The sequence below is a fragment of the Leptidea sinapis genome, chromosome 21 (genome assembly GCF_905404315.1).
Source record: "Leptidea sinapis chromosome 21, ilLepSina1.1, whole genome shotgun sequence".
NCBI classification, from domain to species: domain Eukaryota; kingdom Metazoa; phylum Arthropoda; class Insecta; order Lepidoptera; family Pieridae; genus Leptidea; species Leptidea sinapis.
The window spans coordinates 1,973,024-1,996,158 of record NC_066285.1 but is presented as its reverse complement, the minus strand read 5'-3'; the positions used below and the strand labels follow the sequence as shown (position 1 = coordinate 1,996,158).

Below are 23,135 nucleotides of genomic sequence, written 5' to 3'. Positions count from 1 at the left end.
TGTAGACTCGGCCTGCTCTTCAGGGGGGCGATTTAATAGTGTTGAATGCTCGAATTCATAAACATGCACTCAATGATTTAGCTGAGATCTATAGAGCGTACCTAAGTACGCTAAAGTCTAAACTTTGCTCAGAATTTACTCACGTAAAACTTAGCTAAGTGTAAGCTTAGCATTGTCTATTATTTCGTTTTTATAGTCATTTGACAGTGAAATTACTGGTCAAATAAGACTTATGTCTCAAGGTGACGAGCGCAATTGTAGTGCCGCTCAGAATTTTTGGGTTTTTCAAGAATCCTGACTGGCATTGCATTGTAATGGACAGGACATGATCGTCTCGTCCCTTATTTTCATAAAAAATTCTGAGTACGACGCCGTACCAATTGGTGCGAGGCGTCCACCGGATCGATTGAAGGTCCGGCCGTACCAAATCCGATCATGTGTTTAGGCTATTATTCTCTACGGCTCGTTTAATTTAAACGCTCGACATTCACAATTCGCCCCACAGTGTAGAGGACACAAAAAGTCAGACGAAATGTATTTGGCGAGCCGTACTGGGCGTTTTCGAGGCTCTTCTCCGACGTACAACCTAAAGTTCTAATAAACTTTTTTCCGTCGTGATTCAATATGGCTGGATATCACATGGGTTTCAATCAGAATATCCAAGAATTTTCTCGAAGGCCGATAACGTTCATATTTAAATGAAATACCTTGTTCACATTTGGATGACATTTTTATCAGAGTTTTGTTCTTATACTTCTTATAGTGGCAATTTTTTCTGACCAGTCGTAGGGACTTCGGCCTCAAAACTATCATAAACTGGATTTACTTACGAAATTCGAAGTGCACATGTTAAGACATATTTTTAAATTATTTTTCTTACCTGTCTCCTTTTTTGCATATTCTTTGAAATGATATAACCAATTACTGTACGTATATTAATATGTTAATTACACGCATATTAATGTTAATCTATACATATAAATAAAATTGGAGTGTCTGATTGTAATATTGAAATAACCGTTTTTTACTACATGTATATGAAAATCTACGGTACATACACCAAAATTTTTTTTTTTTTTTTTACAATTTTTGTCTGTCTGTTTGTTCCGGATAATCTCTGAAATGGCTGGACCGAGTTTGACGGAACTTTTATTGGCAGGTAGCTGATGTAATAAGGTGTAATTTAGGCTATGTTTATTTTAGAAAAATAAAGTAACGTTGCAATGCAAGAAACGGTCTAACTCTAAACATAATTTATATGGCAAAACAACGTTTGCCAGGTCAGCTAGTATTAAATATAAAATGAATACTGCAAAGTTACTCTGATTTAATCGTGTCAACGTTTAAGCCGATTATTTATCAAATTTGAATTGGGTTATTAAGCCCTTTTATAGATTTAGGGATCTGGGAAACTGATGATGGATTGAATGTGATATTGATTAATTGTAACAGAATGTATATATAGCTGCTAAGTATACATTTAAAGTAAATTTCGACGACATTCGGTCGCACTGAAACTCCTCGCTAATTGAATCCACACATACTACACGCAGTTGTTTATTTACGCGCTGATCCGAACATTGCCTCCGTCAGCCACAATCCTAAATAAACGTATTCGGATTCGGACAGTCACGTGATTTATCCCGATTCAACGTCGCAAGTACATGAAAAATATTTGGGTCGTTGCCAGCGTTGCTCCGTCGGGCACCGTCTCGAACCCAGCCACTGTTGTTTGATATGCAATACCTCGCATTCAAGTGCACTGTATTTCTACAAACGTTATATAAACAATTGGCAGATATTAATGCAGCTCTTAAATCATTCTCAACGACGGATGCGTTCATATAAATCAATAGATTGCACTAAATACCATTCGGTCTTATTTCAAACAGATGCATGTAATTGAGCTGGTCTAATAATTATCGTAATGCCTATTTCATCACGTCCGTATCCTCTTATTAAATGAGGCTGTGGTCTGCGACATGGCTGTCGTGTGGAGGTGGTTGGAGTAAAGAAATTAAGAGTATATATATTAAGAGTATATAAAGGGATAAATACAGTTCACATTATTACTCTCTGCTGTCTAGAGTAATCTATATATATATATATAAAAATGAATTGCTGTTCGTTAGTCTCGCTAAAACTCGAGAACGGCTAGACCGATTTGGCTAATTTTGATCTCGAATTATTTGTGGAAGTTCAGAGAAGGTTTAAAAGGTGAATAATTATATGAAAATGCTCGGAATCAAATAAATACATCAATTTTGTTTTACCTTTGATGTGTCCCCGGTCGTTCAAAAATCAAAATGAAAGAATAGTTCAAAATGAATAACTAATTAGAATATATACATCTTTCTTTCTTTCTCAGGAGGTAAAAAACAAACTTTAATTTAATAATTACCTTATATGGAAATACAACGTTTGCTGGGTCAGCTAGTATATTTATAAATGTTGAGTATCTTATTTATGTATCCGATATTTCTACATTACAATCAAAGACACCGCATAATTCTTACAGGCCGGCAAACATCCGGTAACGGTCTGGTGATTACTCTTAGGCCCGGTATCCACCAAAGCGGAGAGGAGATGTATTTTAGTGACCAATGTCTATAGAATTTTGTGCCGCGTCGAGCGATCATGCGGCGCGGCGGAGCGGAGATACGCATCTCCGCTCGTAGCCCTGTATTCGGGCAGCCCTCGCTCGCGAGCCATTTTCCCCGCTACCTTCTCCCCGCGCTTCGTACACCCGAAAGCGTTGCTTGCTATTAACACAGCTCACATCTCCTCTCCGCTCTGTTGGAAATAACCTGACAGCTTCGCGGTTTATCTCCTCTCCTCTCCGCTTTGGTGGATACCGGGTCTTAGCATCTCCTGCTACAATTGGCGGCCTGTCGGTTCTTTGTCATTCATATTCCATAGTATTTTTTTGACTAACGTGAGTGTTACAGCTTTAAATAAGACACACATTTTGTAAAGGATCAAAACGCGTGTGTGAACACATTTTAGCTAAACTGACGTTGCGTGACCTTTCCAGAGTACGTTTTCAGGAGGACCGCGGTTGACAGGAGTCGCGATAGTATCTGTCATATTCACTTCCCTACGACAACACTTCCCAAAAGCCTCGCCTAGTATCGGAATACTGGGTCTCGAAATCTCGAGCGATTGCCAATTCCGTGGCCATCTGGAGGGCAAATCCAAATTGGGTTCAAAGAAACTGGGCGTCATTAATAGAGCACGGCAATACTTCAAGCCGGCCCACATTCTAGCGCTGTACAAAGCGCAGGTCCGGCCACACATGTAGTATTGCTGTCATCTCTGGTCTGGCGCACCCCAGTATCAGCTGGATCCATTTGACCGCGTGCAACGCAGAGCAGCTCGAATTGTCGGGGACCCAGTACTCTGTGAACGGCCGGATCACTTGGCGTTGCGTAGAGACGTCGCTTCATTGTGTGTCTTCTACCGCATTTATCACGGGGAGTGTTCCGAAGAGCTGTTTAACCTAATTCCTGCCACCGAATTCCACCTTCGCACGACACGCTACATGTTAGGATATCATTCTCACCATCTGGATGTGTGGCGGTCCTCCACAGAGCGGTTTACAAGGAGCTTTCTTCCACGTACTATAAAGCTGTGGAATGAACTTCCTTGTGCGGTGTTTCCGGGACGATACGACATGGGTACCTTCAAAAAAAGCGCGTACACCTTCCTTAAAGGCCGGCAACGCCAGTGATTCCTCTGGTGTTGCAAGAGAGTGTGGGCGGCGGTGATCACTTAACACCAGGTGACCCGTACGCTCGTTTGTCCTCCTATTCCAAAAAAAAAAAAAACTGTGATATTTGATACCCAATTTGCTTCTAATGCAATGTATAGATTTAAATGCACTTTAAAATAGCTCTGCAAGTTCTACAAGTTTTTTCCACATATCATTATTTTTTTTTATTTAATTTCGTTACATGCGACTTAGTTACTAAACAAAATTGTAGTACTAAATAATTATCACATGCACCTCGTAAGGCATTTTTTCTCTATTAAGTATTCATTAATAGAATTGTAAATTTATTCCAAAAGTAACTTTTTCATAGCGAAAAACGCATTTAAATTAAGCCACGACGAATTTTGAGTCGAGGCCGGAATATAAGTTTGTTGAGTTCGAGTCGTTCTGGGAATACAATACCTGTAACTAGGCCGTTCTTTGCTACGAGTTTTTGTATGATGCACCCGTATTATGCCCAGTGGACCACTTGACACTGTTTTTCTGTACGCTGCCAGATTCCCTAGGCTTGATATTAACGTGAATTCCTTCTGTTTCAGGTGAGTAACGGCAATGTCCTCGACACAGGAACACCGACCCTACTGGTATTTATAACTTGTTTATCCCGTCAGCATGCTGGTCTCTTTGCATGTGCTCTAATATTTTAAACATTATTAACACCTGTTTTTCAAATCGAGGCTAATGTTTTTTGTACTAACTTAATAGCTTGGACAATTAGTGACAAATAAATATTAGTGCAATTAATATACTAACGGTATGCGACGAAACATGTTTATATAATCATAAAACTGGAGGTAAGAATGAAAAATGATTAATTAAATTAGGTCAAAATTTAAGCAACACTACGGTAATTTTGAAGTTTAATGAGAAGAAATGGTAAAAAAATCTCATCGCCACCGTTTTGATCTACACTCCTCCGTCTTAGGAACGTAACGACTCGCCCCACGACACCGCCACGAGCACTTATAAACGATCATTAAATGGGATCATTGCCTTCGTAGAGTTCTTTAATCGCTTATCATATAAGGTATCCACCAGATGAAAATCTTTCCGACGCTTAAATTGTTAATCAAATTCTGGGCTGACTGATTTTTGACTGAATCAAATTTCATGCCAATGCCTAAACTTGCTCAAATCAGTGATATGTCTCTATTGTCAGTGTCTCTCACTAGCTGAACTGCTTTCGGGTATGTAAGGTACGAAGTTTGTTAGTACTCTTCTTCTTTGTGACACTCTTGGCAGAGCGGCCGTGGTCTGCACGAAGTGCCATCTTTTGTCACAGACGTCATTTGCCCCACGAGCATTAGCCACTTTTCCCTGCTGGCTGACATTCTGGTACACTCGCCCACAGCAGACTTAATTTGGTCGGTCCATTGCATGGGCGACCTTTCTCGCCTTCTGGTGACCTCCACTTGGCCTGCACGACAAGCCGGTCAATGGACTCACTCTCGCGCCGGGACGCGTGTCCGAAGAACTTAAGTATTGTCTCTGTACTAAAATCGAAAGACGTTGGAGATTGCTGCAATCAAATTCCAAGTCATTTGGACCAGTTATAAACAGTGGCACGAGCTAGAGTTTCGTCGTGAATCGTCAATTGTAGTCTATTATAACATAGTTGTTGATAGGTTGGGCAACAAAAGTCGTAATTAATAATAGGCGAAAGCTCTTGTCACATTCATTTGCACAAAACAGGACATTTACTAGAACGGGACATTGTCCCTAATTCGTCACATTAAATGACATAATATAAATTCAATATACATACCGTATGTATACAGCATCACAATAATATCCTTATTCTAAATTTAATCAAATTCGTCAACGATTACGTAGCCTAGTAAGATATTACTGGGCACTACTTTAAACTTTTAGCAAAACACTCCAAAGTAAGTATGTTTAGTAGTTCTTAACGTCGACATAATATTATTAAAATTGTTTTCGAATGGATAAATGAAACACATATCTCCACTGCTGGTGATCACTCCCGCGCGAGAACGTAAAGTAGATAATAATATCATACGAGCGAATTTTATTGCCCATTGTAACCGATATTAAATTTTGATACATTTCGAATAAACATAATATGTCAATATAAACACATGAATATATTATGCTACTACCTGACCCAGCAAACGTTGTATTGCCGATATTAAAATCGCGATACAAAAGTAACTGTTGATCCTAGATGGGTGAAAATTTGAAGTTGTATGTATTTTTAATGCCACATTATAAAAAAATAAAAACAAAAAATTTCATCCAAAAATTAAAAAAAAAAAATTAAGGGTGAACAACCCTTATTACTTAGGGGTATGAAAAATAGATGTTGGCCGATTCTCAGACCTACTCAATATGCTCACAAAATTACATGAGAGTCGGTCAAGCCGTTTCGGAGGAGTACGGGAACGAACATTATGACACGAGAATTTTATATATAAGATTATAACGGATAAAGTACGTTCAAGCATTATATGTACTTACATTTTTTTTATTATGACAATAAGGGATGAGATGAGCAGGACGTTCAGCTCACGGTGATTGATAATGGAGTGCCGCTCAGGATTCTTTTAAAACCCCAAAAATTCTGGGCGGCAGTACAATTGCGCTCGTCGCCTTGAGACATAAGATGTTAAGTCTCATTTGCCCAGTAATTGCACTAGCTACGGATCCCTGAAGTGCAAGCATTGTGTTTCGGTCTCACAACGGTCTCAAACACAATAATGCTTGCACATCACTGCTTCACGGCAGAAATATGTGCCATGACATAATTTGCCATAGCCATGCAAGCTATATCCATTAAAATATAGCCGAAGATAATGAAGGTTCCATGTTCTAATAGTTTACTGAGGTTAATTGAGCCCAATATTGTCACTGTCCGTGGGACGACATGTCATGAGGGACATGGGTACTCTCGCGTAACTAATTAAAGCTGAGCTTTAAGAATAAGTATAATGGGTACTTTACCTTGCTACTTATTGTTCAATGAATATTTCTGTAGCTATCAGTATGATGAAATATAATGACGCCCTGACACCTGCTATCGATATTGATTAGAATCGGTATGTGGTGTGGGCTTTTTCGAAAAGGATAACGCGGATACCGAGGATAAGTCCAGCCCTAGAGACAAAGCCAGTGAAGTAGAACAGACCTGTGGAAAATAAAGGTCCTTAATGTCTGTGCTTCTAGGAGATGTCATAGAGAGAAAAAGGTTTTTTCTGAAAATTTTGTATCGAGATTGGAGGCAACCCTGACGGCAGTTCCAGGTATAACTGAGCTAAGTCTGCGGGTTCTAAATTTTTAAAATAAAATCTCCCCCTTTTATAGGCAGCGAAAATATCTCAATTATAGTCTGGACTCTCGATTTCAAGAACGTTTGCAAACTTGTTATATTTACACAGTCAAACATTTATATTTAAAATAGGATACGATATCACTTATTGAAAGTCAAAAACTACCACCCGTTAGAGAATGTATGCCTCAGACCTGAAAAGAACGGGCGCAAGAAACTCAGCTATAAAACACGAGTGTACCGCCGTTTTATATGGACGTACAACTTCTAGACCTGTAGTGTGGACGTGACACCAACTCTAACGTCCGATCCGTGCAGAATACAAAATTATTTCATTGACTCACCAATGTAACACTTAATATTTTCAACTCTATATAGTAGCGTAATAGGCTCAAAGTTGCGTCACTTTTATTGTAAATACACTCAATGAATATGAATACCAAATGTCGAACTCGAGCTCGGCTGTAATTATCATTAAAATTCAATTAGTATTACGAATGTAACGCGTGGACAGGAAGGGATAAAATATTTAATTGAAAAAAAAAACGATATCGTTAATATATTTAAAGTTACAATAGTATTTATAGATAACGTCTTATAAATAAATGAACGGCGGCTGCATGCACGAAAAAAATGTCACGTTCCGGCTGAGTCGAGCGTGCAAGCGAGAGCGAAGAACAAGCGATAGAGAGGCATGATCGAGGCTAAGCGTTCGGCTTGCGACGCATCTTGTTCATTGATTATTTAAAAAAAGGAGCATCGGTCGGTGACTGTGGTAATAATAGGTTATGTTAAAGTTTCACACAAATCATATAAGGATGTTATCTTATGACGTTATTACGTAAAATTATCGTTGCTAAACCGACTTTACAGACGACTAACTTTTTTAAATTGCATCAAAATAACGCTGTAATGTATCTAGATATCGTCATCGGTGGCCATATTACATACAGTCAATAACTGTTCTATATTATGTTTTTTTATCATTTTACGGCAGCACTCTACACGCAGTCGTTACTGGTCACCCGTTTAAATCATGCGGTATCTATCGAGTGGCAAGATTCCGAACCATACCAACCAAATACAAAGTTTTGCACTTAGCTCGTATCAATACCTAATACAGTACGAATTTACTAACATGTAAGTTTTTGTCTGTTTGAATCCGTTGTCTGGTATCAATCAATATTAGCTTCGGGAATCACCAACCGTCATGACAATCATCACAGAAATAATCACATCAACGGCTTAGCTCTTTGAATCCGGAATACATAGAATTACAGGAGCTTCATCACCAAATGCAAATTGAAGTGTCTGGAAACTTTGTTTTAGTGTCATAGCCATAGCAAAAATCATAAAAAGTCGTGGTGCGTATATTTTCTCGAAATAAATAGCACTGCCGCCCCACAAATTTCAAAACAATGCATGAGCGAGATTCATACTCTCGTTTCGAGTTTGGAGAGTCAACGGCTCCTGGGGATGCCTCGTGTAGAGGCGAAACACGTGTCAAATTGTTTGAGGAAGAATGTTGGCGGAAATAATACTCAGGAGGGCTCAAAACATTTTATAGTTATGGATTTCCAATATTAATAAATAATTTTGCCTTCTTCAATAAATCTTACAAAAAAAATGACAATCACACAACTAAAATATAACCTACTTGGGGAGTGTTGTATTTTCAATACCGTAATTGTTTTTAAATAATATTACAAATGGACAGTTCAGAAACTTTGAATATAGCCCACATCATATCAATTTTAAACCAAAACTTGCCAGCACAAATTTTAATACATTTAAATGAAATAGCCCTTTATTTCCTGTAGATTTGAACTAACTTAAATTTGAACAGTATTTCAATTCAGTTAGATTTATTACAAAGGTTACTAATAACTTTATTTTCTAAGTGTTAGTATTTGTTTATTTTTTGTACGTAGGTCATGCTCCAAATGCCTCTACCCTGAGTTTATATCCAGAAAGGTCCGGCTATTCTCTTTAGTTCAATCTCCAATTTAGTATTGGATTTATCTTCTATTTCTTTCCCAGACGAACTGCGCCAACTTGTGATTCTCTCTGTCCATCTTTGATTTTACATTCGTACAACATGGCCGGGCAATTGCCATTTAAGTTATTGTTCATAACTAAAAGCATCAGTTGTTTTAGTTTTGCCCCGTTTTTCTTCTTATTTTGTCTCCTTTTTGTATATTGAGCATACTACGTTGCATTCCTTTGTGGCATATGTTTATTACATTTTTTGCTTTGGCTGTGAATTTCCGTGTCTGGTATCCATATGTCAGGCACGATAGTGGATTTGAGTTCATGACTTTTGTTTTAATAGCTGTCGGATTGTTGCCTTTAAATGTCTCCCTCAGACTCCAGTATTAATTCCACGTTTTTTTTATTTGGAGAATAAATTTGTTACAAAACAAGCAGTTTCAGATGGAAAGCGTAATCAGACAATATAATTCTAATAGGTGGATGCTGATAAACCGTGTGTTGGATCAAAGGCAAGCTCGGAAGTTTGTACCACAAATTATTTATCTGACCTTCATGAAACATGCAGTTTTACCCAATCTAATAATGAAGAAAAAGTCTTCTCTTATCCATTCAATGATTTAGGTTCAGTGAGATGAACGATTTTCTCTTATAGCCTAAACACATGGTCGAAATTGGTCGTTACTTCATATTTTAAAAATATAAAGTCACCATTATGAAACCTCATTGATGGGCGTTTCCCTTTTTACGGATACCCACAAATGTTCGTGAAACGTCTAAAGACCACACCGCACACATACCCACACACTCAATGTATGTACTGTACTGTAATGTACTGTCATGTCTTGAATGGCAATTTATATCACAATTTGGACTCTGGTAATCTTGTAAAAAAAGTGTGTTTTATATCTAATATATAAAATTCTCGTGTCGCGGTGTTTGTCACCAAACTCCTCCGAAACGGCTGAACCGATTTGAATGAAATTTTGTGTGCATATCGGGTAAGTCTGAGAATCGGCCAACATCATAAGGCGTAGAGACTGGAAATTTGGTTGGTATATTACTTTCGCCGAGTAGAGGTCAGCTCAGACTGTTAATCAAATATCTGGTCTGTCTGGCTTATGTATGATGTTGTGATCTCACGTTTACTGACTTCTCGACAAAAAGTCCTGAAATACCTACAGCTCATTTCATGACAACAGATCGTAGAAGTCACCTTGTGATGAGTGAATTTCCCTTGATTATTGGTTGTCACGCTCAATCCAATCATGGCGAAATGATAACGCATCACTTATTAATGTGATGACAATTTGGAGTTGGCTTTGTTCAGGTGAACACACACAGACGCGCAGGTCACATAGTAATATGTCAAGTGCTTTTGACGGGTATTCTTGCGAGTTTTACTCGCAGCTTTTATTGTTTCCGGGCTACGTTTTACTTTGACATTTAGCCCACTTTTCCAGAACAGTGCAGGCGTATAGCTGCACTAGCTGCTGCCCGCGACGTCATCCGCGTGGACGCTTTAAAGCAACACTAAAACTACGCTTGTGTATAGCATAATAATATATAGCCCATATGTTTTCCTAACCTCTAATAACCTCTAATATTCATGGAAAATAAGAATTATACCTTTTCACACGGACGAGTAAAAAAAAAGGACTCCGTGTCACCTGTAATAACAGTGAAGCACCAAAACAAACCGGTAAACGAGTAAATACATAGCCCCACGCACACACACTAAAACAAGCCGATTGGCCGCCATTATGAGATTTGCCATCGTCTGTGTTTGTGTGTGATCAGTTTGCCTCGCAATAAAATATCTAAAAATGCCGGTGTGCGATGTGAAAAAGTGTAAAACGATATTAAATTAGTATTTGTGGCCATATATTATGATTATTTAAGGGAGAAAAAATTGTGTGATTGGTATCCCCCGTAACCGCACACACACTAGCATAACGGTGCTTCACTTGCTTATATCACGGCACGGACTTTTTCTTTTTTTACTTGTCCGTGCCTTTTCAGTAGTTTTTACGTTTTACCCGGACATAAGTACCTACATACAGACAAACAGACGGAAATTCTATAAAGTACTTATTATTCCTTTATATACTGTTTGTAGGACACACAGCAAGTATATTTAAAAAGTAAAAGATGTACGTATCTTTTACTTTGTAACCTAATTTTCACTAATTATAATATGTACATAAATAATAAAATATAATATGTCAGTAGGTACATACAATTATTACCTCTACATATTATTCATTATCTCAAAGGTGTTTATTGTCGTAACGCCATAACTTCCACTCATCTTACTAAACACCATTTTAACGCTCGTGTTTGCCATTATTGTCGGCATATAAACAAATCACATTTTAAAAATTAACAATTTGTTCTAATGTTCATTTAGGATTAGGCTTATATTTGAATTTAGAATGTGCTATAGTGAAGTATTTAAAAATTATAGATGGATCTTCGAAAAAAATATTATCGTTTAGCACGTACCAAATATTCGTTCACTAACTTTAAGTATATATGTATATAATTATTGTGTGTTTTATATATATTTAAGTTTTACACATTTTTTTTATAAACATAACGGACGACACGAGCAGGACGTTCAGCTGATGGTAATTGATACACCCTGCCCTTTACAATGCAGTGCCGCTCAGGATTACTGAAAAACCCAAAAATTCTGAGCGGTAACTCATACAACTGCGCTCGTCACCTTGAGTCATAAGTTGTCAAGTCTCATTTGCCCAGTAATTTCACTAGCTACGGCGCCCTTCAGACCGAAACACAGTACTGCTTACAAATTACTGCTTAACGTTAGAAATAGGCACCGTTGTGGTACCCATAATCTAGCCGGCATCAGGTGCAAAGGAGCCTCCCATTTAGTTTGTGATCAAATCATTGATCAGAAAATTTCAAAGTACGAATATACGTTTATTGTATCATATTATTGTAGCTTTTATATATGATTCAAATTGAAATATTTTTATTCAAAATATGATGTGACATCACTTATTGAAAGTCAAAAAAAACTACCACCCATTCCAAAATGAATGCCTCAGTCCTGAGAAGAATGGGCGCAACAAACTCAGCGGGCTTTTTTTTTCATCGAATAAATATGTTTACAAAGTAATATTGTACAATTAAACTTATTATTTAATAGCCTGAGGGCGGTCACTCCATTCCCAATCTGTGGTATCATTAAGAAAGTCATTTATGTTATAGTTAAATTTACCACACAAACGTTTTCTAACAATTCTTTTGAACAACGTAATATTTTTGTTTTGAACATTTTCTGGGATCTTGTTGTAAAAAAGACTTACTAACTCTATATTTTTATGTATATAGTCTGAATACATGTTTTATTATAGTTGAGGTCGATGCTGTTAACCATGACCGAGAAAGCGGTCTCGCATAGGAACATCGTAAAAATATTGTACTGAAGTATTTAATGGAACCGTGAAAACGGGATCTTTACCGTTAGGGGACTGTGAAAAAGGTCCGGCTATTCTCTTTAGTTCATTCTCCCATTACTCCCGCCTATACTTATTAATAACATATTATTCTATTTAAACAATTTGTTATGTTTCTAATGTGATAACCCTCACTTCTGGGATTAATTACTTACATAAAACTGAAAACAAAATTTTATGAACGGTGCGGGATTCGAACCCGCGACTTCCCGCGTTCCGTGCGAGCGCTCTTTTCAACTGAGCCAACGTATCGTTGATAAAATCTTGTATGCTTTGTTCAACTTTTATTTTGTGGCTTCATCTACAGGATCTACTTTACAGTTGATAACCCCAATATTTGCATATTAGGAAATTGACTTGTGATGTCGGCTTGTAAATCTAAAAGAAAAAAAAAGTCTGAAGCCACAGCCTAAGAGCTGATCAAAGCATACAAGATTTTATATTTTCATCAGTAGATGAAGAAGCAGATAAATTATTACTCTTACAAACAAGGCGTCAGCGATTTTCTTGTTTAAATTTTTCCAAATAAATTTCGTCTTTAAAATAGTGCACACTTCTATGAAATGTGCTGTATGCCATCGATTAACACATTCACTGCTAACCTCAGAAAGGGAACTAATTGCAGTGCGGCAATTGTTCGCGCTGTGTGTTATCCACACAACTTGTCTTGTCGGTCATGCGGTCAACACACGCATGATTTTTGTGATCTATTATATTATAGAGGGTTTAATATTAAGTTAAACTGAGCGAATTCTTCAAGCAATTTCACATGCCAGTCCTCAAAAAACAATGGTGGTGCACATTCTCCCAGTCAACAACTGTGTTCTACTATCGACTGGCTTGCTGGTAATATTACTAGTTCGGATAAATACATTATGCATTCAAATACATTAGGACTAGTAAATAGTGATCATATAACTTGTAGTTTACAAAAAATTAGTTAGCAGTTTAAGCAACAGTAATATTTTTGTATTACTAGCAAAAACAAAAATTGTTCTGCAACACATATTTTGTACGACTTGGAAATCATTAGCTTATATTACTAGTGAACTTACACAATACGCTCCTGGTGATCCAAGTTATGATATAAGATCAGCGATATATTCCTCGCTCCGTGTACTTATTATCACATAAATCGCATGTCTTGAAGGCGATGAAAATCACGTTGAACGAATAACTTGAATACATACAAATTTAGTCATTATTCAGACAGTTTCAGGGTAAACAACAGAAAAATAATGAATGTATAATGTATGGTAGTTAGAATAATTCGTTTTTATTATCGGTGCAAGTCGGGATAAACAGCGTCGTAGACGTCTGGAATTTAAATAAGGTGCCAACTTATTCATACGAGATATCAGAATTATAACCGCTGACAAAAATCCTTCAGTTAAAGGCATAAAGGCATTTATTTTCTCAAAATTGATTCCTTTAGATTTTTTTTTGATGTCATTTCTAATATACTAGATCATAGTTTCTCAACCTTAATTTGCTCACCGCCCACTTTGAGAATATGTTATTTTCTATAGTATTTTCGTGTATTTTTTTTTGCCTTTTTAAAATATTATTTTTAATCTACCCTCGCCCCATCTGCGCCATCTCAATGCCCCCTAATTTTCTCTGGGTCTTCTACTGCCCCCCCGAAAGTCTCAAACGCCCACAAGGGGGCGTTATCGCCCACGTTGAGAACCTATGTACTAGATACTACTACCGCTTCGGAAACAAATGGCGCTATGAGATAAATGAAGCGGAGCAAGAAACTCTCCCAGCATTCTTTTTTGCGGTCTTTTCAATAAAAATATATAATATTGTACAGTCATTTCTATCGCTATAAAACAATCTAATCTAGTCCCAGGCAGTCCGATCACTTAGATGTTCAGCTGTGGAATAATAGGATTTACGACAGAGCCATTTTTTTTATAAAACATTAATGCCTGAACAGTGGCTACATTATGAAATTGTATACATTTACCCTTAAAGCTATTATGTATCTTATGAAGCCTACTAGACTTAGTTACAAACAATCCCTTATTTCTAGTGTTATAATAATGAAAATCACTATTAAGAGAAAAATAAGTTAAATACCTACATGTGCCATTTTCGATCGTAAAACTTTGGGAGCAGTTATGATCGAAGTGCTATTAAACTGGACTGGACCGTTGCCAGAGTTTTGATATTATTAGCACGTCGGCTACGTTCGAGTTAATCAAGCTCAAGGAGGATCGATACTTGTGGGTGACGGTCTCGTTGCTCGCCGCCTGTCACCCAGGATTACCAGGCGGATCGGACGCAACCTATATTCATGTGGCCCAGCCTAATTAATACCACTTTCATCTTTGTGTGGTCGCAGCGTTCGACCGTGACGATGCTAAACCAGCTTATAATTTATTTTCCTTTTCAATTTTCATTTTCAAACCGTTTGACATCCATTAACATTGCAGTGTATTTGGCAGAATGAGCATTATTTTCTCCACGCCTGTGTAATTCAACTTCAAATCACAGCGTTCATTTAGGTCACGGAAATGACACTTATGAGTTTCAAAAGTTTTTTTTTAAAGCTCAAACAAAAAAAACTTAGAAGTGGCAAGCAACTCATTGTGACTCTTCTATTTTAATTAGAATATAATATGTAAAGTGATGCAACAATTATACTTAAATTTTAAATACTCAATGCTTTACACGAGTAAATAAAATAAATGTAAATAAAAACACAAGAGTAGGATGTGACATCACTTATTGAAAGTCAAAAACTGCCGCCCATTCTAAAATGAATGCCTGAGACCTGAGAACAATGGGCGCAACAAACTCAGCAGGCTTTTTTTTTTCGTCGAAAAAATATGTTTACAAAGTAATGTTATACAATTAAACTTATTATTTAATAGCCTGAGGGTGGTCACTCTATTCTTAATCTGTTGTATCATTAAGAAAGTCATTTATGTTATAGCAACCTTTACCACACAAACGTTTTTTAACAATTCTTTTGAATAACGTAATACTTCTGTTTTGAACATTTTCTGGGATCTTGTTGTTAATGTATATGCTATACATCGCCCCACAAAAGACTTTACTCACTCGACTTACCCGAGTAGTAGGCATTTTAAGTAGGTCTGTTCCTGGTGTTAACATTATGGTTACGACAGTTTCTAACACTATATTTACAATAGTAGTAATAATTCAAAGTTAGAAGATGGAAACTATTGCAGTATTTCATCGAGGAATTATTAATCTGGCAAATCGCACGCTTTTGTGCACATATACCAATTGTGTACCTCATACTTATTAATATCACTTTCATGTTTGGTTGTTTAGGCGCTCAATGATGACCATGCATTAAGTGTATGGATGTCTTTGTCAAGTTCATTTTTTAATTGTTTCAAATAAGTTTAATTTAACAAATTAATTATTTAAATCTTTATCTCGATACCTATAATATCATTAATCTACAGATGTTGTTGTAAATTATACCTATACATACATAGTCTAGCCCATAAGTTCTATTTCAAATAAAATATATATGGGTTAATTTTTTTTTAGACGTATTGTAATCTTTACTTAAAATGTGTTTTTTCGAAGTCTCAGATATAAATCTACTCGCGACGACTACCTTTGGCTACAGGTCTTTTTAATCTGACTACGAATCCATGGATTCACTCACTACTTGGTCTAAAAATTTATCAAGCGATTCGACGTCGGTGTTCCCTTAATACTGACAAAAATTTCTAGTCCAACCCCAGAAATGGTTACACCTAAACTTATACTTTTTGTCACTACAGAATTCCATGACAGGGAGAAGTAATTTTAAACTTGTTTCACTTTACGTTGTGTTTATTAATAAGACAGTTCGGAGTACTAGCAGGAATCTTTATTTCTCGCGATAATTTTTTGTTTTATGTTCTTATTCAAATTAGTTACATTTTTGTATTTATAATGACACTTTTCAATGTCTTAAGATTAACGATTAATGTTAAACGAAAGTTTTTTTACTACAACAAGATACTTGTGACTGTCTCTGACGACATCAGGAATCCAGTGTTTAAGCGCTTGATCTCTGTTCACATGGACAACAACAAAAAAAGACTGCACAAATATGTGCAATATATAGTTTTAGTTACTCTAAGTTTACTTTTAACTTGGCACACCCTTACAGTGTCTAAAATTTTTTGTAATTGTGATTTTATTATAGCTGAAATAAATGCCTTTTATTTATCATTTTTTGTTCACATACTAAACCACCGCTTTTTAATTTTACTAATAACTTGTTATAATATGCTATACAGCTTTATATTAACAAACCGATTAGTTGTTAGAGAGAGTTCACATGTTTCTAAGAAGTGTATAAAGTTGGTGCGACTTGATGGTGTTGTGTAGTTTCGTAAATAAGTGTGGCCTCGATGGCGTCGCGAGTCGGTCACAAATCACAGCTCTACAATTACCACGTTGCTAAGACAAGTTACTTCTGCGAGCTCGTTGATCGAGCGGTTCGGGCAGTTGGCCTCGTCACTAGGTCACGGGTTCCATTAGCAGGTTGTCGCTCGTATATTTTTCCGGTCTGAGTGTCTTGCGGCATCGATAGCTATGTGGTTGTAGCCCTCAAAGCGCTTAGGGTGAGAAGTACAGTAGTGCTCTTGCGAGTTTCACTCCTAGCTTTTATTTTCTCGCCGTTTTACTTTGTACATAATATTATCATATCTATACAGTGACGTTCTATACATATAGACAAATTACGTCGTATAAAATCAAAGCCGAAATATGAAACACGCCACAAATGCATTGCCGCATGCATGCAAACACATTGCCGCATTAACTCTAGTTATCCTATTAAGTAACTTATGAACGATGGGAGACTCGAACCCGCAATCTATTAGGTTCGGTCCGAGCGCCTGTCCAAATAAGCCAACCTTTCGAGTGACGGTTCGTAAATCTTGGTATGTCTTGTTCAACTCTCAGGTTGTGGCTCCATCTACAGGATCTACTTTACAGTAATTGATAACCTGCTCAACCCCAATAATTCCATATTAGGAAATTGACTTGAAATGTCGCTTTTTCAACAATTATTTAAAGGGATATTCCTTAAATTTTGGTTACGATTTAATTAATGTGAGAAGTGAGCAATATCACTTTCAAAATAACATAATTATATATTATATTAATAATCTAGAAGGGGTCGTAGCAAATTTCCACAGTTTTTGTTCTAGCTGTCCTTGACCATGTTATCTAAGTAATATAATATAAGTAGTAACCTTATCTCTGTCGTGTGCACTTTCAGTTTCGTGCTTTCACTTGAGTAAGATGAAAGATTAAAATGTAGAGTACATATTCTGAACATCTATTTCATTATGTTACCTGTGACGCGCGGATACAGGAGTCACTTGTTGGTATATCCGAAGAGCTGTTTAACCGGATTGCTCAGTCACAAGTTAGGATATCATCCCCACCATCTGGATGTGTGGCGGTCCTCCACAGTGCGGTTTTCAAGGAGCTTTCTTTCACGTACTACAAAGCTGTGGAATGAGCTTCCTTGTGCGGTGTTTCCGGGACGATACGACATGGGTACCTTCAAAAAAAGCCCGTACTCTTTCCTTAAAGGCCGGCAACGCTCCTGTGATTCCTCTGATGCTGCAAGAGATTGTGGGCGGCGGTGTTCCCTTAACACCAGGTGACCCATACGCTCGTTTGTCCTCCTATTCCATAAAAAAAAACCTTGAAGTGAATCACATTGGGTGCTGTTTAGTCCCCCTCATGTGACCCGAAAATAGTGCGTGCAGTCAATGACGTTCTATATGAAAACTTCATATACGCGGTATTAATAATCTATATATATATAAATCTCGTGTCACAATGTTTGTCTTCAATGGACTCCTAAACTAATGAACGGATTTCAATGGGGATTACTTCATGGAGTGCAGTTTAGTCCAACTTAAGAGATAGGATAGTTTTTATTTCGATTTGGGATATATTTATTTAATTCCAATATTTTAATCCCATAATTATTTTTATTTCCAATATTTGTTTTGTTTGGACATATTTTCTGTGAGAGTATTTTTGACGCGCGGTTTGACTGTTCTGCTGTGAAAAAATTTCATTATAACAACAAGGAGCATATTATTATGTTACAATGAAAAATTATTGACAAATTCATTTAAAACGGTATTTTATTTATTATGTACAGAACAACGTCTGTCTGGTCAGCTAGTACTATATAAAACTATATTAACATAGAATAAAAGTATAGTTTATAAAATACATATATTTTATAGAGCAATAAATAATATTTATATTAAGTAAATTATACATATCAGTGTTATAATAGAGTTATAAATTTACAAATTTAATTTGTACCAATATTTATGAACGATGCGAGACCAATCGACGGACGGTTGGTTAAAAAAGGACGTAACCTGAGTGGCGAGAGTTTGAGTTCCTGACTATACTTTGTATAGGTTTATTTAATTACAGAAGTGAGGGATATCAATAACAAAATGTTTAGAGTATCAATTATTTGTTATTTTTATGGTTTATCGTCATTTGTACCGTACTCATATTATAAGTATAGGGCAAGTTTGTGGTACCCAGCTTAAAATATATATGAAATGAATACAAAATGATTTTAAAATGCTTCGTCAAAATTTGTTCTATATTTTGTTGTGCTCCATTCAACCGCCTTCCCTGAAAGAGCGACACATTGCCGAGCTCAAGCCCGATGGCTCAGTCTCATTCAGTATCGACAACATATAGCTCAGCGCGTCTAAAGGAGTTTACACTTTTATTGTTTATCATACCTGTGTGTACTGAAATCATTGTGGTTGTGATATGAAAGAGTAAACCGCAGTTCGCTCCTGTTCGGACTACAGAGCCCAGCTTATTTGAAATTTGAACCCATCACTCGTATTTGAAACTCGTGTCGAGGCTCGTCAATCATTGCATCGATCAAATCGTTCCGCTTTTATCACACACCGACACTCCACTAATTATTATTCACAATTATTACCCCGATTATCTGCATTTTCTGTAGCTAGCGTGACTAGTCATTATGTAGAAGCGTGCCAGAGAAATGCTTCACCTCCGATAGAGCTGGTGTGCACACATATTGAAATTTCACATTACAATAATATGCTGGAGACAGCGAGACAAATACGCCCGCCACGGCCGTCGCGACAACCCGCTTAAGGTTGTCTGGCCACGCGTGTCTGTCCGCTTTGGTTATTTTGTTCTAGACGAAGCTAACCCACTCAAAGTCACGCGTGGCGAGTGTAGGTACCTACGCTATTACATTTGGCTTAGCACCGACTTCAAAGCTATCAATATGTAGCATATACAAATAGTAGTATTTTATTAATATTAGAGGTAAAGGTGTATTAAATAAAATTTTTAGTTATTTGATACCTTCCAGTTTTTGATGTCGGTTTATTTAAACGTAGTTTATTTTTATTTTTTAAGTGTCAGTTTATAATTATAATATATATTATCAACCTGAATGAAAACTCTTTAAAAAGCCGTACCTACGCAAAAAACAATTATATCATCGAGGTAAACAAAAACTTTCATAAAAAATGTTCATAAATTAAAACTACTGGGCCAAACTATGTAAAAGTAAAATTTTTATGGGACCAAATGGCATCTATTCTGCATCGAACTAAAGATAAATTACGTAAATCGGATCATTAATCGTAGTACATACATAAAAAAAATACCGATCGAATTGATAGCCTCCTCCTTTTTGAAGTCGGTTAAAAGCAGCTTTAACGGCTTACCACGCTTACGTGGAATCTACAATTATTTATGGTATAATAATATGGGCTGACTTGACAGTAATATAATATACTTAGTCTTAATAGCGCAAAAAAAATGTTTTGGGCTGCAGCGGAAAAAGGGCCCCTTGATAGCTGCAGACCTGTATTTAAATATATAACTTATTAACGATTATTATTTTACACATATTTGAATGCTCTGTGTTTGTTCGAAAAAAAATTAGCGAATTTACTAAATATGAAAACACTTCTCTTTTTGTATCCAGAGACCCCACAAAACTACAAGTACCTTACTGTAGAACTATATTGTTTCAGAGAATCTGCTTTTTTATGTATGCACTATGCACATGCAAAAATCTATGATCGCATCCCAAAGCATCCAATCTAACATGTTTATGCAAAAAAAAAAAATCTTTGACTTCGACCAAAGTGTATATTTATTACACACTAGCTGACCCGGCAAACGTTGTTATGTCATATAAAGTATAATTCACGGGATAGTTTTATAAATAATAGCCTATGTGTTATTCTGGTGTGTAAGCTATATTATTGTAAAGTTTCATCAAAATCCATTCAGTAGTTTTTGCGTTAAAGAAGTACAAACATACATCCAGACATACAAACTTTCACATTTATAATATTAATAGGATGTGTAAGCTTGTTTTTAGTAACAAGCGGCGCCCTAACGCAAATTTAAGTTTCATCTTTTAACACGTGAGCCTCATGAGTGTTGATGATGATTGCTAATTAAAAAGAAACATTATTTAATAACTTGCCATTGAATATGTTGAATATTGCATAAAGCATCGGTAATTCTATTTATCAAAAGAGAACACAAAAGTTAAAATAATATAACAGAAATGATAGCAGTACGTTAGCTAGTTAATGAACGGGGGCGGCGACCCATAACATAAAGGTAACTGGTGGCTAGGTGGCCCGGGTGCACTTCCACACAGATTGCTTTGCTTCGGACTACTTGCCTGTGCTCGTATTTACGCCAGAACTACTTCATAATTGGCTCGTATGACAGTTTGTTTCTGTGCCGAATGCTAGATAGATACTAATAAGTGTAGTCTAATAACTATATTTACAATACTATGACTACATAAAATACGGCGTCGTCGTAGTGAAGAAAGATCATTTACGAGGCCGATTCTCTCGAACTTTTTCAAAGTGGCAAACTCACAACTGCAGGGTGGAAGTTGGAACACTAACAATTAGTGTTCCACCCTGCAGTAACTGTTTTTCGATCCTCTAAAACAATTGTCTCGTAATTACCTGCCCTTTCAAAGAACAAGGCCACCATCTATTTTCCCACGCTTGGATCTCTATTCACTTTAGTTGGCAACTCTTCGGAAGGAAACACACATTGAGCAAACAATCTTTCATTTGACGGCACCATTCAACACGACGGAGTTTTACGGCCAAATTATGAGGGCAGCGAGCGCAAAGGGGAATCCAGAAGCATAATACGTTTAATAAAACACTCCTTTTTATCGGAATTATTGAATATTAAAAAAAAAACAGATAAAAGTAAACTTTCAGTTGCTAGGCAAGCCAAACATCGTAATATTTTGTTTTTATGAAAATAAGGGACGAGACGAGCAGGACGTTTAGCTGATGGTAATTGATATGCCCTTCCATTACAATGTTGTGCCCCTCAGGATTCTTGAAAAACCCCAAAGTTCTGAGTGGCACTACAGCTGGGCTCGTCACCTTGAGACATAAGATGTTAAGTCTCATTTGTTTCACTAGCTACGGCGCCCTTCAGACCGAAACAGAATAATGCTTACACATCACTGCTTCACGGCAGAAATAGGCGCCGTTGTGGTACCGATAATCTAGCCGGCATCCTGTGCAAAGGTCTCCCTCTGGTGGTGGTAATAGGCATATAATATTACATTATTTGTTATATCCGTCGTAAATACAGTAGCAGTAAGAGCTGTCTTTGCTTCATAAAATTAAATGTTTAAGGGATTCTTTTTAATTTAATAACTCATAAAATATTAATAGCAGAAATGTGGAATGAGTTAGCATAGATAAAAAGATACATGTTCCATATAAGCTGAGATCCAATTCACTGAATAAAATTTCCATACATGTAAATTATCTAGCTAACACCGTTCTGCAATATGCGAATGAGTTTTAACATTCAATGAGGAATTGCATTTGAATATGCAATCATGAATTATTCTTTTCTTTCAATCAGTTAAATATAACGTAAAGTATAAAACGTGTTTCATATTATGAAAGCGGTATCTTTATTATATATTATTGTACAAGTTGCAATGAGCTCCGGAGACAATCCAATAAAAGCAATTGGTACAGGTGCAAAGGTGGGGTAGAGGGTGGAGCGACGTATTTGTATTGCTGTTGGTGTGTTGAACCTATTATCTATATATGATAGCTCCTACACTACGGAGAGAGTCACAGAGCACTGACATAGCAAAGAGAGTTGCAATAAAGATTATAATCAGTTGTTTAAAATGTGCAATATATTACCGATAGATAAGAAATTTAGGTTATTATTTTAATAGGAATAAATAGAATATTATTTTAGTGATGAACATAAATTTAATGTAAAAAATGTTTATGTAACTAAAAATGTAAGAGACAAAAATTATATCAGCCAAAGTTTAAAATTATTATGGAGAACGATTAACTAAGTATATATTACCAATGGTTTTTAATAATGTACAATTTCTGAGGCAAACACCGAAAATGAGCAAGTATTGTTTAAAAAACAATCTAAAAAAAGTCTTACTCTTAGAAAATGTGTGATAAGGTTAATGTTAATTATATATTGTGAGTCATTAATATAATATGTGTATATTTTTTTTGATTTCAAGTGTTTA

At 36.4% G+C, this 23,135-nt stretch overlaps 1 protein-coding gene across 12 annotated transcripts in view; it reads left to right on the top strand.

Moving 5' to 3' along the window:
* LOC126970580 (RNA binding protein fox-1 homolog 1-like) overlaps nt 1-23,135 on the top strand; it is a 103,539-nt gene that overhangs the window by 20,422 nt on the left and 59,982 nt on the right. For all 12 annotated transcript variants that reach the window (XR_007730666.1, XM_050816562.1, XM_050816560.1 and 9 more), the window contains exon 2: nt 4,312-4,356. Coding sequence is in view for 11 of the 12 variants with exons in the window: in XM_050816562.1 (XP_050672519.1) it covers nt 4,312-4,356 (45 nt within the window). In the remaining variant the exon portion in view is untranslated. The remainder of the gene's footprint in view (nt 1-4,311; nt 4,357-23,135) is intronic.